A 26,277-nucleotide genomic window follows, 5' to 3' on the forward strand; every position below is an offset into this window, starting at 1 on the left:
TTTCTGTCCTGGGTAACGGAAACCACACGGATCCGTTCTGCTCGCCAATAGATCTCTATTATGACGGATCTAAACATAATGCCTTTAAAGGTTTCTGTTTTGAATTCCGTCTTAAAAATTCCGTTATTTTCCGTTATAACCAAGTTATAATGGAAAACAATTTATAACGCCCCAAGACGTTTCTGATGCAGCAAAAGCTCAGATGAGTAGTTTCATAACTGGCAGAAGAGAGTGACTACTAGGAATCCTGTACTGCTTTATTAGGCTGGTTATAATTTAATCTAATAATGTTCTTTTACCCTTTGCTTTTTAGCTATGCAGTGGCTGATGATGCATACCAGTCTTTGCGGGATCGTGACAGGGACCAATGTATTCTAATAACTGGGGAGAGCGGTGCTGGAAAAACTGGTAAATTTACCCCAATGGTTACCTTTATTTATGATTATATGGAAACAAAATTTTCATCGCTATTTATTCAGTATCCAGTATGAGCGCCATGTCCAGAAATGCATGCACTTACACGCCTTGACGTGCTATCAGTGAGGTTATTAGTCGTTGTCTGAGGAATGTTCTGCCACGCTGAATGCCCCTGGGCATGGAAATCATCAAAATCCGATCCTTTGCAATTACTGACCAATGACGGCCCAGATGTGCTAAAAGGAAGACAGTCCAGAGAGGCTGCTGGCCAGGGTAGCATGTATGACTACACAGGCTGTTCATAGTAGGATGAGCAACATGCAGCCTGGCTTTGTCCTGTTGATAAATGTCTCCTGGCATACTTTGGATAAATGTCTGTACTTCTGGTTCCACAACCAAATCAATGTAACACAGAGCTGTTAGTGTATCTGAAGTAAAGATGCCATCTCACAAATCCCACACCATATTCCTGGAAGTAGGACTGGTGTGATGTTCCCTTGTGAAGACCTCTTCATGGCATTGTCCATGTGGTTTGCAGACCTTAAGCTTTAATGTTTTAAAGACAAAAGTGGGACTCCGCACTTAAGAGGATAGCCCTCCATTTCAGCCTCCATTGCCATCTTGCTGTGCCCCATGATAGACTTTGAGACTGATGGTGTGTGATCAATGGAACACCGATAACTGGACATCTGGCTTGTAGCCCAATGTTGTGCAAACACCTTCTGATGGTTTATGTAGATAATGTTTTCCACTATAGGCTTGGGATGTGATGTTCAATTTCACTTACAGTACAGAACGGGTGACTACTTGTCATTTTTCTAATCAGACAATCCGTCCGTACAGAGGTTCTTGCTGTCTTTCCAGTTCATCGTTGGCTCATAAGCTCATAATGATAAACCAAGGTCCATAAGTTCAAGGATTCTGTCCCTCTCAGTTTGCGACAAGTAGCAATAACTGGCACGTCAACTAACAGGAGGCATGACACAATAATCCTACACAACTTGATCCTATTTAAAACTTTTATGGGACTAAAACACTTTGTTCTCAATCTGGCTTTCATGCCCCTCCCTTATGCCACAGATAGCAAATGATGGCCACGGTGAGAGAAAGGCACTCATAGGGTGAGTACGTCAAAAAAACATGCCACAGATTGGAGCTAAGAGCTTGAAAATTTGATCAACTGCACATTTTAGCGACACCCCATATTTCCTTGATTTATATAACCTTACCACTTGTCCTTCTTGGTGCTGCAATTTCAGTGTCTATAAAGTGTATATAGTTTATTAAATGTGCAAGTCAATAGTACAAACATATATTAGAAATGTAAGAGGGCTGCTAAATAAATATTGGTATCAGGGGAAAAATAAAAATAAGATGGATCAGGATAGACACTACCCATAAAAGTCTATGGGGAGGGGGAGGAGGAATGAGCTGCTGGATGGAGACAGAGGCATAGACACACAGAGATGCTAAGGCTCTAGCAAATTTTCTATATTGTCCCAGCACTTTATTCATAACTACACTGCTCAGTAATACTGTAATGCCTTCCATGATGGTGCTGAAGTCTATCTCACTACAGTGCTGTATTTAAAGCTACACTGCTCATTACTTTTGTATAATGGCCCCCATAATGCTGATATAGGCTCTAGTAAGCTTTCTATCTCACGCAAGTGTTGGATTCACATCAACACTGCTCAGTACTGCTGTGCAAAATCCTTCATGATGCCAAAGGCTTGAGTAAGTTTTCTATCTCCCCCAGTTCTGGATTCACAGCTATACTGCTGTACAATTTCATCTATGATGCTGCTGACGGCTCTAATACATTTTCTATCTCAACCTGGTTCTGGATTCATAGCAAAATCTCATCTTTTCTGTGTACAGTGTATGACAGTCATACCATCTAGTCTCTGACCACCAGCTCAAAATACACTGAAATTTAGATATGGATGCTGCAGAAGGGATGTAAATTAGAGATGAAGCCTGCAGTGGGGGTATTGTAGTAAATACACAGCTGAAGAAGTAGTCGATTCTTGACAATAGTAATCTTCAATGCAAGAGTCAGTTGCACCCTTCATCTCACTGATTGCACCTCTCCACCTACCGTACACTTATAAGTATTTTCTCCAGAGTAAACACATTTCTAGTTTGTGGTCTCTGAACAAAACTATTTTTATTTTCAGTCCTCTGTAAAACCACAAATGACTCCTCTTGATATGACCACATGCCAAATGCCAGCACTGCAGCCTCAGCACTGCTACATCTGCACACAACTTTGTGTCCCTCTTTAGACCTGCCTTCTACTATAGAGATAAATAAGTGAATGTTCTTTCTATTCTCAGAGGCCAGTAAATTGGTGATGTCATATGTGGCTGCTGTGTGCGGGAAGGGAGCAGAAGTCAATCAAGTAAAGGAGCAGCTCTTACAATCTAATCCTGTTCTGGAGGGTGAGTAGGGAAAAGTAATACTGAGAATGTCCACTAATGTTTATTAGCCATCGGCCTAGACTAAATGTAGTGTTGTGGCCATTTTATGGATGACTAATGATAGGATGAAGTAACAAATGGATGGAATGGAAAGGAAAATATTACCTCAAGTCTATATATCTGTATCTGCATTAGCACCAGAGCGCATCTCGTTGATATTATTAAATACCAATCCAAAAACATTGTTTCCATACAACATATTTGGAAATGATGCACGGTATGTGCCAGGGGGGCACTCAGCACATTGTATGATCATAGCTTTGTAGATATTGGGCATAAGATATCTTAGAAATATGTACTCGGTTTAGAATCATTGAGAAGCACTGGCTATATCCTATAATATCCCAGAAAGAGGACACATTTATTATATACTTTATTGGAGTTACTGTTTGTTGTCATAAAAAAGCTAAAAAATAATTTAACTTTTTGCCTTTTTTTTATTATATTTCTCTATAGCTTTTGGAAATGCCAAAACCATTCGAAATGATAACTCCTCCAGATTTGTAAGTTCTTCCCCCACAATAAAAGTATGCTCCCAGGCAACGCAGAATCCAAACTGCGACTCCTCAGATTTCTGATGAATTTCTGTTTTCAAGTTGAAGAAGTTTTTATAAAAAAAAAAAAAAGCTATCAAAAAAGGTGCCCTCCACTTTGCCCATGTCAGAATGAGTAGAACAAGAGCTTTATAAATATGGCGCTCATTCTGACCACCATATTTCTCAATGTATTTACACAAGACAACTGGCACAAATACACTGATAAATCTCCTGCTTCCCTTCACACAGTACTGGTATAAAAACTGCCTACCTGCAGCCATCACTAGGCTTAGATCACTGCATGGTAATTTATACCGTTACCATTGAGTTCAATGGAGGCTGTAAATAATCTCTCTACACTGAGCTCCCCTAGTGGCAGCTGATGGAAAATGCAGTAAATCTATGTTAGGAACAGGAGGCACAGTGCAGCACCAGGCCCCATTGCAGTCCTGTGGTCTGCCTCTATAATGGGTACACCGCTGCACTGGGTTCAAAATATTTTTAGAAATATGCCCTTTTATCATTGAAAAAATACCACATATGGGATAGCCTGTTCATACAGAAGTAAACTTTCCTTTAGCCAGGGCCAGACTGGAGGGCCAATATCCTCTGGAGGGCCCAGGTTCATACCAAACCATAGTGGGTCCTAAAGGTCCAGGAGAAAAAAAACATTTGGAACTGACTTTTGAGCCAATCACTTCCCACTTCTTTGACTGAGAACTTATTAGACTTCATAATTGATATATTAATTGGGCCCCAAGAAAAAATTTCCTCTGGTGGGTCCAAGGAACCCCAGTCTGCCACTGCCTATAGCAGCCAAACTGGAGACTCCTCCAAAAGGAAGCGAGGTAAAACTGAAGTTGCAGCAGTAGAATTGTAGATAGAGGCTGAAGAGGCTGAAAACTATCTGGCAATATATAAAACTCGACATGACTAAATTTTATTCATCTTTACAGGGGAAATACATGGATATTGAGTTTGACTTTAAAGGTGATCCTGTGGGAGGCGTGATTAGTAATTGTAAGTATATCAACTAAATATCTTATTATGTCTCATATCTATCTGTCAGATTGTGCTTAGTTTTAACTCTGATAATAGAAAAAGCTTATTAAAAGACGTACCTGCGCTAGCACACAAATAAAGCCGCCTATTCTCCAATTACTGCACTAAAGATGAATATAGCTATATCGCGCTGTATTATAGAAACCTGCTCCATCAGTACCTGACCAAACTGCCACCAACACATTTCAAAATACACGGATTCCTTCATCTGGCGTTGGAGGAGGTTTGGCACCAGGTTTAGATGATAAAGAGCAATAAAGATACTCATCTTAAGGATACATGCACACACATGTATTTTGATTCCGTGTCCGTTCCGTTTTTTTTGGCGGATTGGATGAAGACCCATTCATTTGAATGGGTCCGCATCAGTATGTCCGTTCCATAGCCCCGCAAAATATATAGAGTTTGTCCTATTCTTGTCTGTTTTGTGGAGAAGGATAGTCATTGTTACAATGGATCCTCAAAAAAACAAATGCAATACGGATGCCAAAAGGACATTATCCGTATTTTTTGCGGATCAGTGTTTTGCAGACCACAAAACACATACATTGTGTGACTGTAGTCTTAGTGTAGTGCAGTTTTATTTCTGTGCTAGCGCGGGAACGTCTTTTAATAAGCTTTTTGTGGTATCAGTAATATAGGGCAGGGGCTGGGTGGCCGAGTTTGTATCCTGGTATTTTACGAGTTAGTTTATGTGTCAACACTAGTGTCCCATGTGTTTTTATTTAGTTTTCAACCCTGGTTATAAAAGCAGTTCAGCTTTATAAAAAAAAAAATAAAGATAAAAAAAAGCCCAATGTCATATCATTCTTTTAAAGTGCGTCCTTAAGACTGGCTCTAGTGTCATGCGTATAGTCATATGTATGCTCTGTTATGGCTTCTTCTACTAAAGTGTTGCTTTCCTGTTCCCGTCTCATATATTATCATTCTAGGATTGGTCACAGCAGGAAATCTTAAACTTCCTGCTCAATGGGAAGACGGTTATTTTCTTACATATATCTTATGCATCACAGTTAAGGCAATGGATGAAACATATAATGCATTAAAGGACACCTACAGGGAGGGAGGATGGATCCCTTAGGTCACAGCTGCATCCTGTCTCAAACCAGGACTAGAATATTCCTACTGAAATTTTTTGCCTTATTTAATATGATTACTAAATAGTCCCTAAAATAGAATTAAATGGTGGTCCATGTCCATTGTAGTCAAAAGATTTACAGCGAAAATCTTACTGTTTGCTGTGCACCTCAGATTATTAAGTCCTTAAACTGGTGTAAACTGGAGAACTGACATGAAGGGGATCATTTATGGTTGTCTTTTTCTACAAATATAGTAGAACTAGTGTAATATAATAATAGTATAGTAATATAAAGACAACCAGAATCAGAATACATTCTCTTTGTCATGTTTCTTAAGTGACATAATTGATTAGTAACCACAGTGTTTAAAATAAGTCATCTTTCCTAGAAAACATTTATTATTCCAGTATATAGGCAGACTAGATACTGGGCAGAATATCAAACCATTGTTCACCTTTCTTTTCTGCATTGTGCAGACCTCCTGGAGAAGTCTCGAGTGGTCAATCATGTCAAAGGAGAAAGAAGCTTCCATATCTTCTACCAATTGCTGACTGGAGGAGGTGCTGAGCTGCTAGGTGAGGATGTAGACCATCAATTTATGTCTTTTTTAAACATTTTATTTATTCCTAGCATAAATAGTACTTATATGCTCAAGATAAAGCCCATAGCTGACATCAATTACTTTATTCACACAATATGAGTGCAGATTTGCTGAAAACATGATAAGATTTACCATAAAAATAACAATGAGGTTCTAGTGGATCATAAGCAAGGGACTGTAACAAGGGGAGTGGGCATCTGATGAGGGATAAGAGAGAACAGGGTATCTTGTGCAGCACCTTGAGGTGGCCATACAATAGCTGCCGGTCAAACAAATTTTCCTCCCCCATGTACTCAATGGGGATAGAGAAATAAACCACTGCAAGACACCTCTTGTTGCAGCTTAGCTCCCTTAAGAATGTAGGCTTTCAAGGGAGATAATTTGTTCCCCTGACATCTGCTGAACAAAATACGTCTGAACATCTAATACACATTAGATAGTCATCCTCTCCCACCAGATCGGTAGGTTCGGCCAACGTTAGTCTACATGTCCGGATTTAGAGATTGGTGGCATGATAATACATCTGAATTGTGGAAGGAATTAAATTCAACCTCGACAATAGGTTTGCACATTGATTGGTATTTCCTTTACTAGGAAGTCATTTTCCATGTTAGGTTCCATTAACTATGCCTTCCTTTTGTGGTCCAAGGTGGTTGTTAAGTGTGACTGGCTAATGATACAACCATTTGATGAAATGCTGTCCATCCCTAATATTAAATCTTGACTTCCACCCTTGGATCATACCCCACAAGACATGGGGGGACTCCATATACTACTACATCTTATCCTGAACTGGCCATACACATTAGATAGAAGTTGGTTGATGGTTGAACAGCAGTTGAACATGTTTTCACAGATACAGCCATACACATTTTAGTTTATATTGGCCGTGATCAAACTGCCCATACATGTTCAATGAAACCGGACAATGGAAGAAAGATCTTTCTGGGAATGTTCTTTCAAATAAAGATCTTTTGTTCACGAATGATCTTTCTTTGAAGGACAGATCTTTTATCTGACTATCAGACGAAAATATTAAACATGGCCAACTTCTTTTCAAACAATAATGGTCTATCATCAGTCAGCTAAAATGATCGTTCGTTGTTAAATTTCAACCGACAAAAGTTCATTTTGGTTAAAATCGTCCATTTTGATCAACTTTAGACTAAGGTGTATTGCCATAAATATTTATTCCACTACCCATCCGTCTTGTCTTTTTCCTGATACTGTACAGTACACAGAAACGTATCAAGAAAAGTGCGCATACAATGTTGATTCTTTCATTTAGACCAATCTTAGAGATATATATAGAATACGTTCGTTGTACTTAAAATCAAATCACTTTGTAATTGCTCAGGACAACTGAAGTTGGCTCCAGACTGTAGCAAGTATGTCTACCTGAACAAGGACACAAGCAGTTTAAATGGCATGAATGATGCTGGGAACTTTAAAACTGTTAAGGTACTTGTGCTATGACTTATTTTACATTTGGTGACCTCATCTAAACTTGCATCAATAAGAAAAAGTTAAGACCTATGAGTCTTTTCTGTGCTTGTCATTCCTTTCTCGCTCGCTTGTTCATTAATTAATTAATTCATTCTTTGTTTATGAATCTGCAATGAAGAAATCATAGAGTTAGCAATCTTTTTTTGGCCATTGTAACCACATTATCTCCGTACATACATCATTGTGTTCCATACTATATTAAATGTAAGCGGTTCTTATAAGTACAGCCAGAAGCTACAGTAGCTACTACATGCAGGCCCACCAGAGTACCAAAGGATCCCTCAATGGGCCCAGGCTCTGATATCATAATGGACTCCAAAGATCCAGGAGAAAAAACCCATTCGACTGCTATTGGAGCCACTAAGGTCTATTTCTTTATTTCAAAACCTATTAAACTATATTGATGATGTAGGGTTTGGGGCTCAAGAATAATTTCCTCTGGTGGGCCCCAGGAAGCCCAGTCTGACCCTGACTACAATCCCTACTTCCCCTAGCAAAGTAAGTAGTAGTCTAACTTTTCGTATAACTTTTTGCATAACTCACTGTTGTGCCTTTCCCCTGTTATTACTTCTAGAAGTTTATTCATGCACCTGCAACTGTGTGTTGTCCTTGCGCAATCTGATGTTGTCCAATAAGTGCTACCAGTCTGACACTGTCCAGATAACAACCAGTGGCAGATTCATTAATAAACTTCTAGGAGCAATAACAGAGGAATGCCAGAGCATAGAATTATATGGAAAAAATGGTCCAGAATCGTGACTGCATGGGGAATACGATATTTAAATATGGATAACCTATCCTTAATATAACAGCAAAAAAAGGGGGTCAGTCAGCACATCCCAATGTGCAGGTGCACGCTGCCATGGCTAGAAACATTAAGATAAAAACTATGTGCAACCGCTCTCGGCAAGCACAAATAAAGTGCAAAAATTCCATAGTTATAGAAAATAATCTGGTGCTAATGCTACGCTTACTTTGTAAATATTCTTGGCAAATACATTTTGCACAAAATTATTTCGGCCCATCTGCCAGCGTCAAGGCGATCTCTATAAGATGTGGAACCTGCATTCCCGGTATTTTATGGTGGCTAGTATGGCACATAACAGGTAGTATTTAGTGTTAGCTTCCCATCTTATAGAGATCGCCTTGACGCCGGCAGACAGGCCTAAATAATTTTGCACAAAATGTATTTGCCAAGAATCTCAAATTTTAAAAATAAGTGAAGCATTATCACCAGAATGTTTTCTATAACTATGTAATTATTGTACTTTATTTGTGTTTGCAGAGTGTTGTTGCATTGTGTTTTTTTCTTCTTCATGTTTCTAGCCATGGCAACGTGCATCTGTGCATTTGGATGTGCTGACTTACCCCCTTTTTATTGCAATTGTACTGGGCTGGAGGTGTGGCTAACGCCTGTTGGTCTTGCACTCCTGACCAGCCTGTCTGCCCCATAGGCTGATTTTAATTAGCGTAAGTATAAAGCTGTAACCTGCTCTCCCTGCATTGGAAGCTGTCTGGCACCAGGAGAGGTATAGAGTGGGCTTGGCATGCATGTTGGTACCTGCATTCCCTAGATTTAATGGATGCCATTATCACTATCAGAAGCACGGAATCTGCTTCTACCAAACCTGCGCCTGCGATCCATACAGTTCCCTAAGTGGTACCAGTCTAATGAAGGCCGGATTGTGACTGAAACGGCACGCATAAATAATTTACCCCATTTCCTATTAATAGCAACTCATCAAATCGCATAAACTGGAGTTTGCATTCTTTTTGATTTCACAGGGTGGGAACCCGACTTCCAGTAGCATACCTATAAAAAAGTACCACAAAGTTTTGTGTTGGATAATAAATAAGCCAGCACCTCATCTGCAGACAGCTGTTTCGGGTTGATTGCCCCTCATCAGTGCAGAGCAGAGTACTGGCTTAACTGGTTGAGAGGCCTGTCTCCGGGCAAGGGAGGAACTAAGACTCCTTAGGGAGAGAGCACCTTAATCAGTGTGAGGAGACTTATAGGCCATACATGCTCCTCTGGAATTCTGGAAGAGAAGGGATGCAAATGAGCTCTTAACAAGCTTGCAGTACTATTCCCGGCCACTACAAAGCCTACAAAACTGTGCTCGTTGTGGCACACCACAAATAATGCACACAGCTGATCAGCAGGGGTGCTGGGGGTCTGACCCCATCTGATCTGATATCAATGACTTATCCTAAGGATAGAAAAAAAAGACAATGCAACAGCACTCTGCAAACCAAATAAAGTACAATAATGCCTTAGTAATAGAAAATATTCTGGTGCTAATGCTACGCTTGTTTTGTAAATTTGAGATTCTTGGCAAATACATTTTGTACAAAGTTATTTAGGCCCGTCCGCCAAACGTCAAGGTTAACCTTATGTTATTGGTTAACCTCATGTCATCATATGTATTTATTTCAGGTCCAAACACTGTGCATTTCCTATTTTGCAACTAACTCTCCTTAGGGAGAGAAGCACCTTAATCTCTGACACAATAGAAAACGGATCCGTCCCCCATTGACTTTCAATGATGTTCATGACGGATCCGTCATGGCTATATAAGACATAATACAACCGGATCCGTTCATGACGGATGCATGCGGTTGTATTATTGTAACGGAAGTGTCTTTGCAGATCCATGACGGATCCGCAAAAAACGCTAATGTGAAAGTAGCCTAAGCTGTAGCTCCTGAGCCTCAAAGCTTCCACTTATCATGTGCCAATATAATACTGGTATTTTTTTTAAGCTGTTTCAGGCATCAGTTCTCATATACTGTATATTAAATACAGTAAACTATGTCATAAGGTAAAACAGTCATTGTATATGTTCTGCTTAGGTATAAAGCAGTGTATAGTAACATAGTAGTAACCTAGTACATAAGGCCGAAAAAAGACATTTGTCCATCCAGTTCGGCCTGTCATCCTGCAAGTTGATCCAGAGGAAGGCCCAAAAAAAAACTGTGAGGTAGAAGCCAATTTCCCCCACTTTAGGCCTCATGCACACGACAGTTTTTTTTCACGGTCCGCAAAAACGGGGTCCGTGGGTCCGTGATCCGTGACCGTTTTTTCGTCTGTGGGTTTTCCTTGATTTTTGGAGGATCCACGGACATGAAAAAAAAAGTCGTTTTGGTGTCCGCCTGGCCGTGCGGAGCCAAACGGATCCGTCCTGAATTACAATGCAAGTCAATGGGGACGGATCCGTTTGAAAATTGAGCCACAGTGTGTCATCTTCAAACGGATCCGTCCCCATTGACTTAAATTATAAGTCTGGACGGATCCGCTTGCCTCCGCACGGCCAGGCGGACACCCGAACATAACTTGAAGCGTCCCCATCACCATGGGAACGCCTCTACGTTAGAATATACTGTCGGATATGAGCTACATCGTGAAACTCATTTCCGACAGTATATTCTAACACAGAAGCGTTCCCATGGTGATGGGGACGCTTCAGGTTAGAATACACTGCAAACTTGGTACAAGACTGCCCCCTGCTGCCTGGCACCACCCGATCTCTTACAGGGGGATATGATAGCACAATTAACCCCTTTAGGTGCCGCACCTAAAGGGGTTAATTGTACTATCATATTCTCCTGTAAGAGATCAGGGCTGCCAGGCAGCAGGGGGCAGACCTCCCCCTCCCCAGTTTGAATATCGTTGGTGGCACAGTGTGCGCCCACCATCGCCCCCCCTCTCTCTATAGTAGTAACAACCATTGGTGGCAGTGTGCGGCCTCCCATCCCCCCCCCCATCATTGGTGGCAGCGGAGTTCCGATCGGAGTCCCAGTTTAATCGCTGGGGCTCCGATCGGTAACCATGGCAACCAGGAAGCTACTGCATCCCTGGTTGCCATGGTTACTTAGCAATAGTACAATAGTAGAAGATTCATACTTACCTGCTTGCTGCTGCGATGTCTGTGACCGGCCGGGAGCTCCACCTACTGGTAAGTGAAAGGTCTGTGCGGTGCATTGCTAAAGAACTGTCACTTACCAGTAGGAGGAGCTCCCGGCCGGTCACAGACATCGCAGCAGAAAGCAGGTAAGTATGACTCTTCTACTATTGTACTATTGCACTATTGCTAAGTAACCATGGCAACCAGGGATGCAGTAGCTTCCTGGTTGCCATGGTTACCGATCGGAGCCCCAGCGATTATACTGGGACTCCTGATCGGAACTCCGCTGCCACCAATGATGGGGGGGGGGGGAGATGGGAGGCCGCACACTGCCACCAATGGTTGTTACTACTATAGAGAGAGGGGGGGCGATGGTGGGCGCACACTGTGCCACCAACGATTTTTAACTATAGAGGGAGGAAGGGGGGGCGATGGTGGGCGCACACTGTGCCACCAACGATTTTTAACTATAGAGGGAGGAAGGGGGGGCGATGGTGGGCGCACACTGTGCCACCAACTATATTCAAACTGGGGAGGGGGGGTCTGCCCCCTGCTGCCTGGCAGCCCTGATCTCTTACAGGAGAATATGATAGTACAATTAACCCCTTTAGGTGCCGCACCTGAAGGGGTTAATTGTGCTATCATATCCCCCTGTAAGAGATCGGGTGGTGCCAGGCAGCAGGGGGCAGTCTTGTACCAAGTTTGCAGTGTATTCTAACTAGAAGCGTCCCCATCACCATGGGAACGCTTCTGTGTTAGAATATACTGTCGGAAATTAGTTTTCACGAAGTGAAAACTTAGATCAGAAAAAGCTTTTATGCAGACGGATCTTCGGATCCGTCTGTATGAAAGCAATCTACGGCCACGGATCACGGACACGGATGCCAATCTTGTGTGCATCCGTGTTCTTTCACGGACCCATTGACTTGAATGGGTCCGTGAACCGTTGGCCGTGAAAAAAATAGGACAGGTCATATTTTTTTCACGGCCAGGAAAAACGGATCACGGATGCGGCTGCCAAACGGTGCATTTTCCGATTTTTCCACGGACCCATTGAAAGTCAATGGGTCCGCGAAAAAAAACGGAAAACGGCACAACGGCCACGGATGCACACAACGGTCGTGTGCATGAGGCCTTAGGGGAATAAAAAAAATTCTTCCCGACTCCAATCAGGCAATCAGAATAACTCCCTGGATCAACGACCCCTCTCTAGTAGCTATAGCCTGTAATATTATTACACTCCAGAAATACATCCAGGCCCCTCTTGAATTCCTTTATTGTACTCACCATCAGCACCTACTCAGGCAGAGAGTTCCATAGTCTCACTGCTCTTACCGTAAAGAAATCTCTTATATGTTTGTGTACAAACCTTCTTTCCTCCAGACGCAGAGGATGTCCCCTCGTCACAGTCACAGTCCTGGGGATAAATAGATGATGGGATAGATCTCTGTACTGACCCCTGATATATTTATACATATTAATTAGATCTCCCCTCAGTCGTCTTTTTTCTAAAGCGAATAACCCTAATGTTGATAATCTTTCAGGGTACTGTAGTTGCCCCATTCCAGTTATTACTTTAGTTGCCCTCTTCTGGACCCTCTCCAGCTCTGCTATGTCTGCCTTGTTCACAGGAGCCCAGAACTGTACACAGTACTCCATGTGTGGTCTGACTAGCGATTTGTAAAGTGGTAGGACTATGTTCTCATCACGGGCATCTATACCCCTTTTGATGCAACCCATTATCTTATTGGCCTTGGCAGCAGCTGCCTGACACTGGTTTTTACTGCTTAGTTTGCTGTTTATTAAAATTCCTAGATCCTTTTCCATGTCAGTGTTAGGCCTCTTTCACACTACCGTTTTTTTTTTCCGTTTTGCGTTCCGTTTTTTGCGTTCCATATACGGTCAGTATACGGAACCATTCATTTCAATGGTTCCGCAAAAAAAACGGAATGTGTTCCGTATGCATTCCGTTTCCGTATTTCCGTTTTTCCGTTTCGTTGAAAGATAGAACATGTCCTATTATTGCCCGCAAATCACAGTCCGTGGCTCCATTCAAGTCAATGGGTCCGCAAAAAAAACGGAACACATACGGAAATGCATCCGTATGTCTTCCGTTCCGTTTTTTCTGAACCATCTATTGAAAATGTTATGCCCAGCCCAATTTTTTCTATGTAATTACTATATACTGTATATGCCATACGGAAAAACAGAACGGAACAAAGGAACGAAATGGAAACACAACGGAAGCAAAAAAACGGAACAACGGATCCGTGAAAAACGGACCGCAAAACACTGAAATGGACATACTGTAGTGTGAAAGAGGCTTTACCCAGTGTTTTACCATTTAGTATGTACGGGTGACTTGCATTATTCCTTCCCATGTGCATAACTTTACATTTGTCAGTGTTAAACCTCATATAATGTATGGAAAAAATCCAGAAAGAGAAAGAGTGATGCCAAATATTTTAATGTTCTTTACAGGACGCCATGAAGATTATTGGATTTTCAGATTCCGAGGTCACCTCAATTCTGCAGATTGTTGCAGTCGTTCTTAAGTTGGGAAATATCGAGGTAAAGGGACAGTTTCAGGCCAATGGAATGGCCTCCTGTTACTTCCCGGATACCAAGGGTAAGAGGATATTGAGATTATACTAGTCATGTATCCTAACAGTATTACAAGACATCAGATTTTTCACATAGGCCCTGATTTATCATACCGTCACTCCAGAATTCTGGCGACTTTTTGCATTTTTACACCACTCACTCCAGTTTTGTAATGTGGATGGAAAAGTGGGTGTGGTTAATCATGTTAATGAGTTTCACAACAGATTTAACACTTTTTTTTTTAAAAGTTCACAAAATAGCAATCTCACTCCAGGAGGAGGGTGGAGTAGGAAAACTGGTGGGGCCTCTCTAGACAAAAGTGTTACGCTGGGTTCACACCTGAGCGTTTTACAGCGCGTTCAAACGCGCTGTAAAACGCTCAACACATGAAAACCAATGCTTCCCTATGGCCCTGGTTCACACTTGAGCGTTTTACAGCGCGTTTTGTCGCGCGTTCCCGTACATAGACTTTCGGGAACGCGCGACAATGGGCGTTCGCTTGTCTCTGTATGCGCGATTGTAAACGCCGGTACAATCGCGCATACAGAGCTCCTTTCAGAACGCTCAGGTGTGAACCCAGGGTAAGGTCTAAGGCCTCTTGCACACGTTTTTTTGCGTTTCCGTTCAGTTTTTTTTGCGTTCCATAAACGGACTGTATATGGAACCATTAATTTCAATGGCTCCACAAAAAAAACGGAATGTACTCCGTATACATTCCGTTTCCGTATTTTCATTTTTCCGTTCCGTTCAAAGATAGAACATGTCCTATTATTGTCCACATAACGGACAAGGATAGTACTGTTCCATTAGGGGCCAGATGTTCTGTTCCGCAAAAAGCAGAATGCACACGGATGTCATCCGTATCTTTTGCGGATCCATTTTTTGCGGACCGCAAAACACAGAAAAAGCCATACGGTGGTGTGCAATAGGCCTAAGGATTATGGCTTGTTCACACGACCGTGTGAAGCCCGTACCCGTGCTGTGGACAGCAAACTGCAGTCCGTAATGCACGGGCACCGTCCGTTGGGCAGCCGCATGGGGATCACAGACCTATTCACTTGCAAGTTCTATCTTTTTGCAGTGCTGAGGCACGGAACGGAACCCCAGAAAGCACTCCGTAGTGCTTCCATAGTGTTCCATTCCGTGCTTCTGTTTCGCATCTACGGATTTGCGGACCCATTGAAGTGAATAGGTCCGCATCCATGATGGGGAATGCACACGGAACGGTGCCCGTGTATTGTGGATCCGCAAATGCGGTCCGCAATACGGCAACTGGCAGCACACGTTCGTGTGAATGAGCCCTAAGGCCTCTTGCACACAAACGTTTTTTTCTGCTTACGTTCCGTTTTTTTGTGTTCTGTATGCGGACCGTATAATGAACCATTCATTTCAATGGATCCACAAAAAAAAAAAAATGGAAGGTACTCCGTATGCCTTCCTTTTCCGTATTTCCGTTTTTACGTTACGTTAAAAGATAGAACATGTCATATTATTGTCCGCATAACGGACAAGGATAGTACTGTTCTATCAGGGGCCAGCTGTTCCGTTCCGCAAAAAACGGAATGCACGCGGATATCATCCGTATTTTTTGCTGATCCGTAGTGCAAGAGGCCTAAGACAAATTTATCAAGTAACATGAGACATTTAATAAATGTGGCACAAAGTACTCCAACGCAGACTCAAACAAAACGGACTTCAGATTTTCCCCTCATGATAAATTCCCCATCCAAGAAATATATCCGTTTTTGGATGCAATAAACTGCCATGTTACAAAAAAGTTATTAAAGTAGGCTGCATGATGCATCATCCTCCGGCCTGATCCCTCTGGATCACTGCAGCGTTCCTGGTTATAGTATATGGGGATTGTGAAGTCCCTAGCTATTAAATGCGCAGGCTCTACAGTCCCTGTTTATTCTGTGTCTACAGGTTTTTATTATGTGTTTCGTCATATTGCTGAAGTCTAAGAATTCCCTATACCAGGGATCAGCAACCTCCGGCACTCCAGCTCTTGTGAAACTACAACTCCCAGCATGCTCCACTCACTTCTATGGGAGTTCTGAGAACAGCCAAGCAAGTGTGCATGCTGGGAGTTGCAGTTTCACCACACCTGGAGTGCCGGAGGTTGCTGACCCCTGCCGATACTTTATATACATATACAGGGAGTGCAGAATTATTAGGCAAATGAGTATTTTGACCACATCATCCTCTTTATGCATGTTGTCTTACTCCAAGCTGTATAGGCTCGAAAGCCTACTACCAATTAAGCATATTAGGTGATGTGCATCTCTGTAATGAGAAGGGGTGTGGTCTAATGTCATCAACACCCTATATCAGGTGTGCATAATTATTAGGCAACTTCCTTTCCTTTGGCAAAATGGGTCAAAAGAAGGACTTGACAGGCTCAGAAAAGTCAAAAATAGTGAGATATCTTGCAGAGGGATGCAGCACTCTTAAAATTGCAAAGCTTCTGAAGCGTGATCATCGAACAATCAAGCGTTTCATTGAAAATAGTCAACAGGGTCGCAAGAAGCGTGTGGAAAAACCAAGGCGCAAAGTAACTGCCCATGAACTGAGAAAAGTCAAGCGTGCAGCTGCCAAGATGCCACTTGCCACCAGTTTGGCCATATTTCAGAGCTGCAACATCACTGGAGTGCCCAAAAGCACAAGGTGTGCAATACTCAGAGACATGGCCAAGGTAAGAAAGGCTGAAAGACGACCACCACTGAACAAGACACACAAGCTGAAACGTCAAGACTGGGCCAAGAAATATCTCAAGACTGATTTTTCTAAGGTTTTATGGACTGATGAAATGAGAGTGAGTCTTGATGGGCCAGATGGATGGGCCCGTGGCTGGATTGGTAAAGGGCAGAGAGCTCCAGTCCGACTCAGACGCCAGCAAGGTGGAGGTGGAGTACTGGTTTGGGCTGGTATCATCAAAGATGAGCTTGTGGGGCCTTTTCGGGTTGAGGATGGAGTCAAGCTCAACTCCCAGTCCTACTGCCAGTTTCTGGAAGACACCTTCTTCAAGCAGTGGTACAGGAAGAAGTCTGCATCCTTCAAGAAAAACATGATTTTCATGCAGGACAATGCTCCATCACACGCGTCCAAGTACTCCACAGCGTGGCTGGCAAGAAAGGGTATCAAAGAAGAAAATCTAATGACATGGCCTCCTTGTTCACCTGATCTGAACCCCATTGAGAACCTGTGGTCCATCATCAAATGTGAGATTTACAAGGAGGGAAAACAGTACACCTCTCTGAACAGTGTCTGGGAGGCTGTGGTTGCTGCTGCACGCAATGTTGATGGTGAACAGATCAAAACACTGACAGAATGCATGGATGGCAGGCTTTTGAGTGTCCTTGCAAAGAAAGGTGGCTATATTGGTCACTGATTAGTTTTTGAATGTCAGAAATGTATATTTGTGAATGTTGAGATGTTATATTGGTTTCACTGGTAAAAATAAATAATTGAAATGGGTATATATTTGTTTTTTGTTAAGTTGCCTAATAATTATGCACAGTAATAGTCACCTGCACACACAAATATCCCCCTAAAATAGCTAAAACTAAAAACAAACTAAAAACTACTTCCAAAAATATTCAGCTTTGATATTAATGAGTTTTTTGGGTTCATTGAGAACATGGTTGTTGTTCAATAATAAAATTAATCCTCAAAAATACAACTTGCCTAATAATTCTGCACTCCCTGTATATACCGTATATATACATATATATAGCGTATATATACTATATATATATATATATATATATATATATTTATAAATATATATATATATATATATATATATATATAAAGTACAGACCAAAAGTTTGGACACACCTTCTCATTCAAAGAGTTTTCTCATGACTATGAAAATTGTAGATTCTCACTGAAGGCATCAAAACTATGAATTACCACATGTGGAATTATATACATAACAAAAAAGTGTGAAACAACTGAAAATATGTCATATTCTAGGTTCTTCAAAGTAGCCACCTTTTGCTTTGATTACTGCTTTGCACACTCTTGGCATTCTCTTGATGAGCTTCAAGAGGTAGTCACCTGAAATGGGTTTCACTTCACAGGTGTGCCCTGTCAGGTTTAATAAGTGGGATTTTTTGCCTTATAAATGGGGTTGGGACCATCAGTTGCGTTGTGGAGAAGTCAGGTGGATACACAGCTGATAGTCCTGCTAAATCGACTGTTAGAATTTGTATTATGGCAAGAAAAAAGTAGCTAAGTAAAGAAAAACGAGTGGCCATCATTACTTTAAGAAATGAAGGTCAGTCAGTCTGAAAAATTGGGAAAACTTTGAAAGTGTCCCCAAGTGCGGTCACAAAAACCATCAAGCGCTACAAAGAAACTGGCTCACATGCGGACCGCCCCAGGAAAGGAAGACAAAGAGTCACCTCTGCTGCGGAGGATAAGTTCATCCGAGTCACCAGCCTCAGAAATCGCAGGTTGACAGCAGCTCAGATTAGAGACCAGGTCAATGCCACACAGAGTTCTAGCAGCAGACACATCTCTGGAACAACTGTTAAGAGGAGACTGTGTGAATCAGGCCTTCATGGTAGAATATCTGCTAGGAAACCACTGCTAAGGACAGGCAACAAGCAGAAGAGACTTGTTTGGGCTAAAGAACACAAGGAATGCACATTAGACCAGTGGAAATCTGTGCTTTGGTCTGATGAGTCCAAATTTGAGATCTTAGGTTCCAACCACCGTGTCTTTGTGCGACGCAGAAAAGGTGAACGGATGGACTCTACATGCCTGGTTCCCACCGTGAAACATGGAGGAGGAGGTGTGATGGTGTGGGGGTGCTTTGCTGGTGACACTGTTGGGGATTTATTCAAAATTGAAGGCATACTGAACCAGCATGGCTACCACAGCATCTTGCAGCGGCATGCTATTCCATCCGGTTTGCGTTTAGTTGAACCATCATTTATTTTTCAACAGGACAATGACCCCAAACACACCTCCAGGCTGTGTAAGGGCTATTTTACCATGAAGGAGAGTGATGGGGTGCTGCGCCAGATGACCTGGCCTCTACAGTCACCGGAACTGAACTCAATCGAGATGGTTTGGGGAGACCTGGACCACAGAGTGAAGGCAAAAGGGCCAACAAGTGCTAAGCATCTCTGGGAACTCCTTCAAGACTGTTGGAAGACCATTTCAGATGACTACCTCTTGAAGCTCATCAAGAGAATGCCAAGAGTAGTGCAAAGTAGTAATCAAAGCAAAAGGTGGCTACTTTGAAGAACCTAGAATATGACATATTTTCAGTTGTTTCACACTTTTTTGTTAAGTATATAATTCCACATGTGTTAATTCATAGTTTTGATGCCTTCAGTGTGAATCTACAATTTTCATAGTCATGAAAATAAAGAAAACTCTTTGAATGAGAAGGTGTGTCCAAACTTTTGGTCTGTACTGTATATATTTTAACCTAGCGCTTTTTAAAGTGCTGTCGATTTTGTAATATATTTCATGTTGAAAATAAACTTGGTTATTCATCTTAAGGGCTTGCTCGTCTGTGCTGGCGGCTCGGTTCAGGGCCTCCGTCACAGATTCCGTCCTAAACAGCAGAGTATATAAGCAGGGCTTGTTTTCTCTGCTAACGGAAAGTAAACGGCTTCCGTTCTGGTCAGTTACGCGCTGAATCCAACACTTCCGTAATTTTAGTTGTTCTGCTCCTATAACTGAGCAGAACAATGGAAATAAATAGCGATGGTGTGAACCCTTATAATGTATTTGCCCCTATACTTGGAAAGCCTATAGTCTTACACTATGAAGCCACTTTTTGTACAAGGCTGCCGGCAGAGAGTGGATAGCCTAGAAATGACCCACACATCCCCCTCCTTGTATTCTTCACGGTTGTGACATGGTCTTTACTATTGACATAGTGTATACGGGGAGGTCTAGGATAGCATGGACAGGGTCTTTCCCACACGTCTTAGAGCAGTCGCCTCTCCCTTTCATCATCCATATGGCCTGTCTGTTTTATGATTCACCTACCAGATATCAAGGAGATCGGCTCGCTGATCGGTCTTGATGCGTCTACGTTGGAGAATGCGTTGAGTGTCCGCACTGTAGAAGCTAAACAAGAGAGAGTGGTGACAACACTGAATGCAGCTCAGGTAAAAAAAAGTCATAAAAACACAACGAATCGGGAGCAAGTCAATCTAATGACATACAGATGTAGCAGAGTTACCAGTCACACTGGAGGTATCACATCTAGTCAACGCGTTACAACTGTGACTGTTAAAGGGGTTCGCTTAACCCGGACATATCCCCTTCTTCACCAGGCAGCCCCCCATTAGTGCCGGTGACGTCACCGGGAACACTGCTAGGCGGAAGCCTACGCCTAAGGCTACATGCACACCAACGTTGTTTGTTTCTGTGTCTGTTCCATTTTTTTTGCTGATAGGGTGCAGACCCATTCATTTCAATGGGTCCGCAAAAAAACGTGGACAGCACACCGTGTGCTGTCCGCATTAGTATGTCCGTTCCGTTGCCCCGCCCAAAAAATTGTGCATGTTCTATTTTTTTCTAGGTTCCGGACAAGGATAGGCATTATTACAATGGATCAGCAAAAAAAAGGATGCCATACGGAACTTCATTTGTTTTTTTTGCGGACCGCAAAACATGTGGTCCGCAAAAAAAACGGATGACATATGTATGCCATCCGTTTTTTTCTGCAGATCCATTGTAACAATGCCTAAAACGGACAAGAATAGGACATATTTTTTTCAGGGCTACGGAACGGACATACGGATGCGGATAGTACACGGTGTGCTGTCCGCAGTTTTTGCTGACCCATTGAAATGAATGAGTCCGCATACTATCCTCAAAAAAAACGGAACGGACATGGAAACAAACAACGTGCGTGTGCATGAGGCATAACAGTGTAAGGCTACATGCACACAATTGTATGTGTTTTGCAGTCTGCAAATTGTGGATCCGCAAAAAAAAAAAAAAGGATGACATCCATATGCCATCGTTTTTTTTGAGGATTCATTGTAACAATGCCTAAAACTGACAAGAATAGGACATGTTATATTTTTTTTGTGTGGCTACGGAACGGACGTACGGATGCGGACAGCACACGGTGTGCTGTCCGCATTTTTTGCAGACCCATTGAAATGAATGGGTCCACATCCTATCCGCAAAAAAAATGAACGGAAACAAACAACGTTTGTGTGCACATAGCCTAAGTTTGTAAACAAAAAAGCCCTTGCACTGCGAGGGAGGCAGAGGGAGAGGGGCTGCCTGGGTGAAGAAGGGCTTATGTCCGGGTTCAGCTCTGAAACCGGACAACCCCTTTAACTCTGCTACATCTTTATTGTATCTATCTAATCTATCCATCTATCTATTTACCTATCATCTATCTATTGATCTGTCTCTTTCGATCCATATCTATCTATCTATTGATCTGTCTGTCTATCTATCTATCTATCGATCTGTCTCTTTCGGTCCCTGTCTATCTATCTATCTATCTATCTATCTATCTGTCTGTCTGTCTATCTATCTGTCTCTTTCGGTCCCTGTCTATCTATCTATCTGTCTGTCTATCTATCTATGATCTATCTATTGATCTGTATCTATCTATCTATCTATCTATCTCTCTAAACTTTATGCTGTTCCGGAGATGAGGTCAGGTACTAGACAGCCGTCCTTTGCCTGTTCATAGCGCTGGGGGCTGAAGAACATTTCTGGATCTGCACATGCTCTACCCTCCCACATCGTTTGCTTTGCTCTTCGTCTCCTGTCTGTTCTCTGTAAACATCATATATTTATTAGATATGTATACGCTATATAATGACAGTTTGGCCACAACATATCAACCTTCTTCCATTGTTTTAGGGAGCTTATGCAAGAGATGCCTTGGCTAAGAATATGTACGACCGGCTCTTCAGCTGGCTGGTTCAGAGGATTAATGAAAGTATAAAGGTCGGTCATACATTTTATACTTATAATATCATGCAACCTATGTTATAACTATAGGTGACTGATAATGTACATTTATATATTTAGCACCACTATAGTTCTACGTTTGCCTTGTGTTACATATTAGCCTGTATACTTGCTGATCACCTGTCCATCAAAGGCAGCATTTCACATATTGCACATATGGCAGCTCGGGGCTGGAGGAAGTGATATAGTAACCGCTGCTACATTGTATGAGTATAATACACAGCAACAACTGCAATTCTGTTCTTCATTCCCTCTCTCCATGTTCACCTGTAAGGTCTCATTCACACGTCTATGTCCGTAACAAGACAAGTCAGTCAGTATTTCATCTTTGACAATGCCTGTAAAGGGGCTGTGATTAGTCCATATACCCATTTTTTGCCCTCTGTGTGTCATCCCTAAGTGCACTGGAGTGGCAGGCAGAGCATTTCCTATCCTACCAATGGTGAATGAAAACCCTGATGCCATCCATGCTCAGCCAGTGGTTTCCACAGACCCACAGACTTCAATGGGTGTGTGTGTGTGTGGTCCTCAACATTAACCAAAGTCGTGCATGTCTCCACAGTCCATGGAAATCATGGATGTCTGGATGTGTAAGGGCTTGTTCACACGACCGTGTGAAGCCTGTGCTGTGGACCGCAAATTGAGGTCCGCAATGCACAGGCACCGACCAATCACTTGAATGGGTCTGTGATCCATCCGTTACGCAAAAAGATAGAGCACGTTCTATCTTTTTGCGGTGCGAAGGCACGGACCAGAACCCCAGGGAGCACTCCGCAGTGCTTTCGTAGTGTTCCGTTCCGCATTTCAGGAATAGGTCCACATCCGTGATGCAGAATGCACACGGAATGGTGCCCATGTATTGCGGATCCGGAAATGCGGCAATGGGCAGCACGTGTGAATGAGCCCTAAGTCATAGTTTTCCTTGAGGTGTTTGCTGGACATGTTTTAGAGCGCTGCACTAATCTGACCTCCTCCTCCTCCAGGTGTCTGAGTTCCAGGGGAAGAAGGTGATGGGAGTGCTGGATATTTATGGATTTGAGATCTTGGAGGTAGGTTTCATTTGGCTACGTTTTACTAAGGATTTTGCCAATGCAGCTGGGCTAGAAGTGAAAGGGATTGTGTCAGAAAACATATTCTACATTGTTCAAACCAGCACCTGGATCGGAATACTTTTGTAATTGCTCGTCATTAAAAATTTTGTATAGCCACTGAGTTATTCAATAAAATGTATCTGTGTAGCGCCACCTGCTGTTTGTTCTTTTCCTTAATTTTTTGTCCGTCTCACTGAGCTGGTGGCCAAATCCTAAGTCCCAAGTTCACGTGAGTTCTAAGGAAAGTTACAGGGCCAGATTTATCATTAGCTCAGGTCAGAATAATGGAGTGAAAAAGTCCCCAAAAAGTCCAAAACGCTAAAACTACGCACAAATTTGCGACTTTTTTCTGCTCTGCACTATGCTCGCCAGTTTTCTGAAAGTGGGCGTGTTTTCTTATGTAAATTAATCTCTAGACAAATTTACTATTGGGACTATTTAAAAGGTCGCAATAAAGTCGCAATTTCACTCCAGTGAGGACCATGCTTATCTTATGAGACTTTTTAATAGTACATGCGACTTTTTCATAAAAACGTGCAACTTTTTCGTAAAGACGTGCGACTTTTGTAAAGCTGCTTACTGACGGATAAACTGCTACCGTCAAACCACATTTATTACAGTCTTAAAGGGCCGATCATAAATCTGACTTGGCTAAAACTGACTTTAGCCATATGTGAAAGTGGAGTGAGCTGTCAGAGTCGTGATAAATCTGGCCCTCAGTCTATAAAAGTAGTGGTATAAACACACAGAGGGTTCACTCATCAATCTGCATGTGAAAGATGATATATGTGTTATTTTTTATGTGTTTAGGGACAGGAATTTCAGGCAACAAGGAACTAAGATCAAAACCAGAAACAGATTTGGGTGATAGGCCATTAACATGTGATCAATAGAGGTCCAACCCCTGGATCTCCAATCGATAAGGAAGAGGTGGCTGTGTCCTGATCATATGAATGTGCTGAGGGGCAGTACTGGGTACATTCACCATCCTCTGTACCGATAAACCATGATGAGGACTTCATTCTGCTGATTAGTGTTGTCCCCCAGATGTCCATTGATCACACATTGATGGCTTATCCTAAATGTTTAATCATTATTGGTCCCACAAGTAGGATGTGCTGTAGTTCTCAGGCTAGAGAACTATCAGAGCGATTGGGGTCCAACAGCCGGCAACCCCACCGATCAACTGATCTCAGCAGCTACGAGTGCCAGAAACGGCAGTAAACAGAGCTGAAAGCAGAAGGCTCCACCAACTGTGTAGCGGCCGTTATGGCTAGGCTCTGCTGCGCTGCAGTGCGCCCACACTACACAGTGGACAGTGCCTTCTGCTTCTGGCTTCATCCGCAGTTTTGTTTTGCTGTGCCTAAGGCCTCATGTACACGACCATATGTATTTTGCGGTCCGGAAAAAACGGATCCGCAAAAAATACGGATGACATCTGTGTGCATTCCGTATTTTGCGGAATGGAACAGCTGGCCCCTAAGGCCTCATGCACACGACAGTATTTATTCACGGTCTTCCGTGTGTCTTCCTTGATTTTTGGAGGATCACCAGACCAGAAAAGTGAAAAAAAAATCTAAGTCAAGTTTGCCTTGAAAATGATAGGAAAAAAACGGACGCGGATCAAGGACGCGGATGAAAAACGGTGCATTTTCCGAGTTTTCAACGGAACCATTAAAAGTCAATGGGTCTGCATAAAATCACGGAAAACGGAACAACGGACACGGAACACAACAACGGTCGTGTGCATGAAGCCTAATAGAACAGTCCTATACTTGTCCGTAATGCGGACAATAATCATAGGACATGTTCTATTTTCTGTGTGGAACGGAAATACGGACATACGTAAATGGAGTACCTTCCGTTTTTAAAATGAATGGTTCCGTATACGGTCCGCCCCAAAAAATGGAACGGACACGGAATGAAAATACGTTTGTGTGCATGAGGCCTAAATCAGCCGATCAGTGGCGGTGTCACGTGTCAAACCCTTATTATTCTGATATTGACGACCTATCCTGAGGATACGTCATCAGTTGTGAGAGACTGGAAGGCCCCTTTAAGATAAATCTTGGTGGGAGGACGTGTGTGCATAGAAAAGCCCTTTACTTTAGCTGTAATTACTGTGCTTTTATTCGTAACAGGAAAACAGCTTTGAGCAATTTATTATTAATTACTGTAATGAAAAGCTACAGCAGATCTTCATCCAGATGACTCTGAAAGAGGAGCAGGAAGAATATGACCGAGAGGTAAGATGGCTTTCTGGTCTCATTTCTCATTTTAACCTCTTTACACTGCTATTAAGAAGGTGGAGGGAGGGAGGGTGTTATACTGAAGATCAGACGGCGCGTGGAGACAGTTATGAATGCTATGATCATAGAACGCCATGGCTCAAAAGATATCAACAGATACGCTTTTCTTAATTATCCATTTTCCCCGGTTTTATCCAAATTTTGGTGAAAAATCCTTCAATGTCATGGGACTAGTGACTGCTCTTCCTTCTTTGCAGCAGGGGATTTAGATGCACCAATTCAAATCTTTAAAAATGCATGTAAAATCACATATGAGAATATTAGAGGAATGAGTAGCAGTGCCGATTTGCCCAGTTTGCCCATAATAGAAAATTCCAGTTTGCGGAACGGAACGCCTGGCCCATAATAGAAAAGTCCTATCCTTGTCCGTAATGCAGACAAGAATAGGACATGTTCTATATTTTTGCTGAGGTCATTATTGTTTCTCTATGGGGTGGGGCTGGGGGGGGAGGTGTCTCTGTGGAAAGCAAAAATCAGGGGCGGACTGGCCATAGACCCTACAGTGGGCCGATGCCCATGGGGCTGCCGACGCCCTCCTCACAGCTGCTGGTCAGGTACATAACGATCTGATCCTCTCAGCAGTAATTAATGCCAGGAGCATTAGGTATGTATGCCCCTAGCCAGCAGCCAGGTGCCCTCAACTGTATCACTGTCCTCAGTGCGGTGCTAGGGCAGTATTTTATTCTGCACTGTGGTATTTGGTTTTATTG

At 42.5% G+C, this 26,277-nt stretch overlaps 1 protein-coding gene across 1 annotated transcript in view; it reads left to right on the forward strand.

Moving 5' to 3' along the window:
* Positions 1–26,277, forward strand: part of MYO1A (myosin IA) — a 116,783-nt gene that overhangs the window by 41,506 nt on the left and 49,000 nt on the right. Inside the window, exons 4-14 of the mRNA XM_044285315.1 lie at positions 314–408; positions 2,757–2,861; positions 3,357–3,403; positions 4,393–4,456; positions 6,054–6,152; positions 7,536–7,639; positions 14,071–14,218; positions 20,212–20,330; positions 22,057–22,143; positions 23,151–23,216; positions 25,400–25,504. Coding sequence (XP_044141250.1) covers positions 314–408; positions 2,757–2,861; positions 3,357–3,403; positions 4,393–4,456; positions 6,054–6,152; positions 7,536–7,639; positions 14,071–14,218; positions 20,212–20,330; positions 22,057–22,143; positions 23,151–23,216; positions 25,400–25,504 — 1,039 coding nt within the window. The remainder of the gene's footprint in view (positions 1–313; positions 409–2,756; positions 2,862–3,356; positions 3,404–4,392; positions 4,457–6,053; positions 6,153–7,535; positions 7,640–14,070; positions 14,219–20,211; positions 20,331–22,056; positions 22,144–23,150; positions 23,217–25,399; positions 25,505–26,277) is intronic.

This window comes from Bufo gargarizans, chromosome 3 (assembly GCF_014858855.1).
Source record: "Bufo gargarizans isolate SCDJY-AF-19 chromosome 3, ASM1485885v1, whole genome shotgun sequence".
Lineage (NCBI taxonomy): Eukaryota > Metazoa > Chordata > Amphibia > Anura > Bufonidae > Bufo > Bufo gargarizans.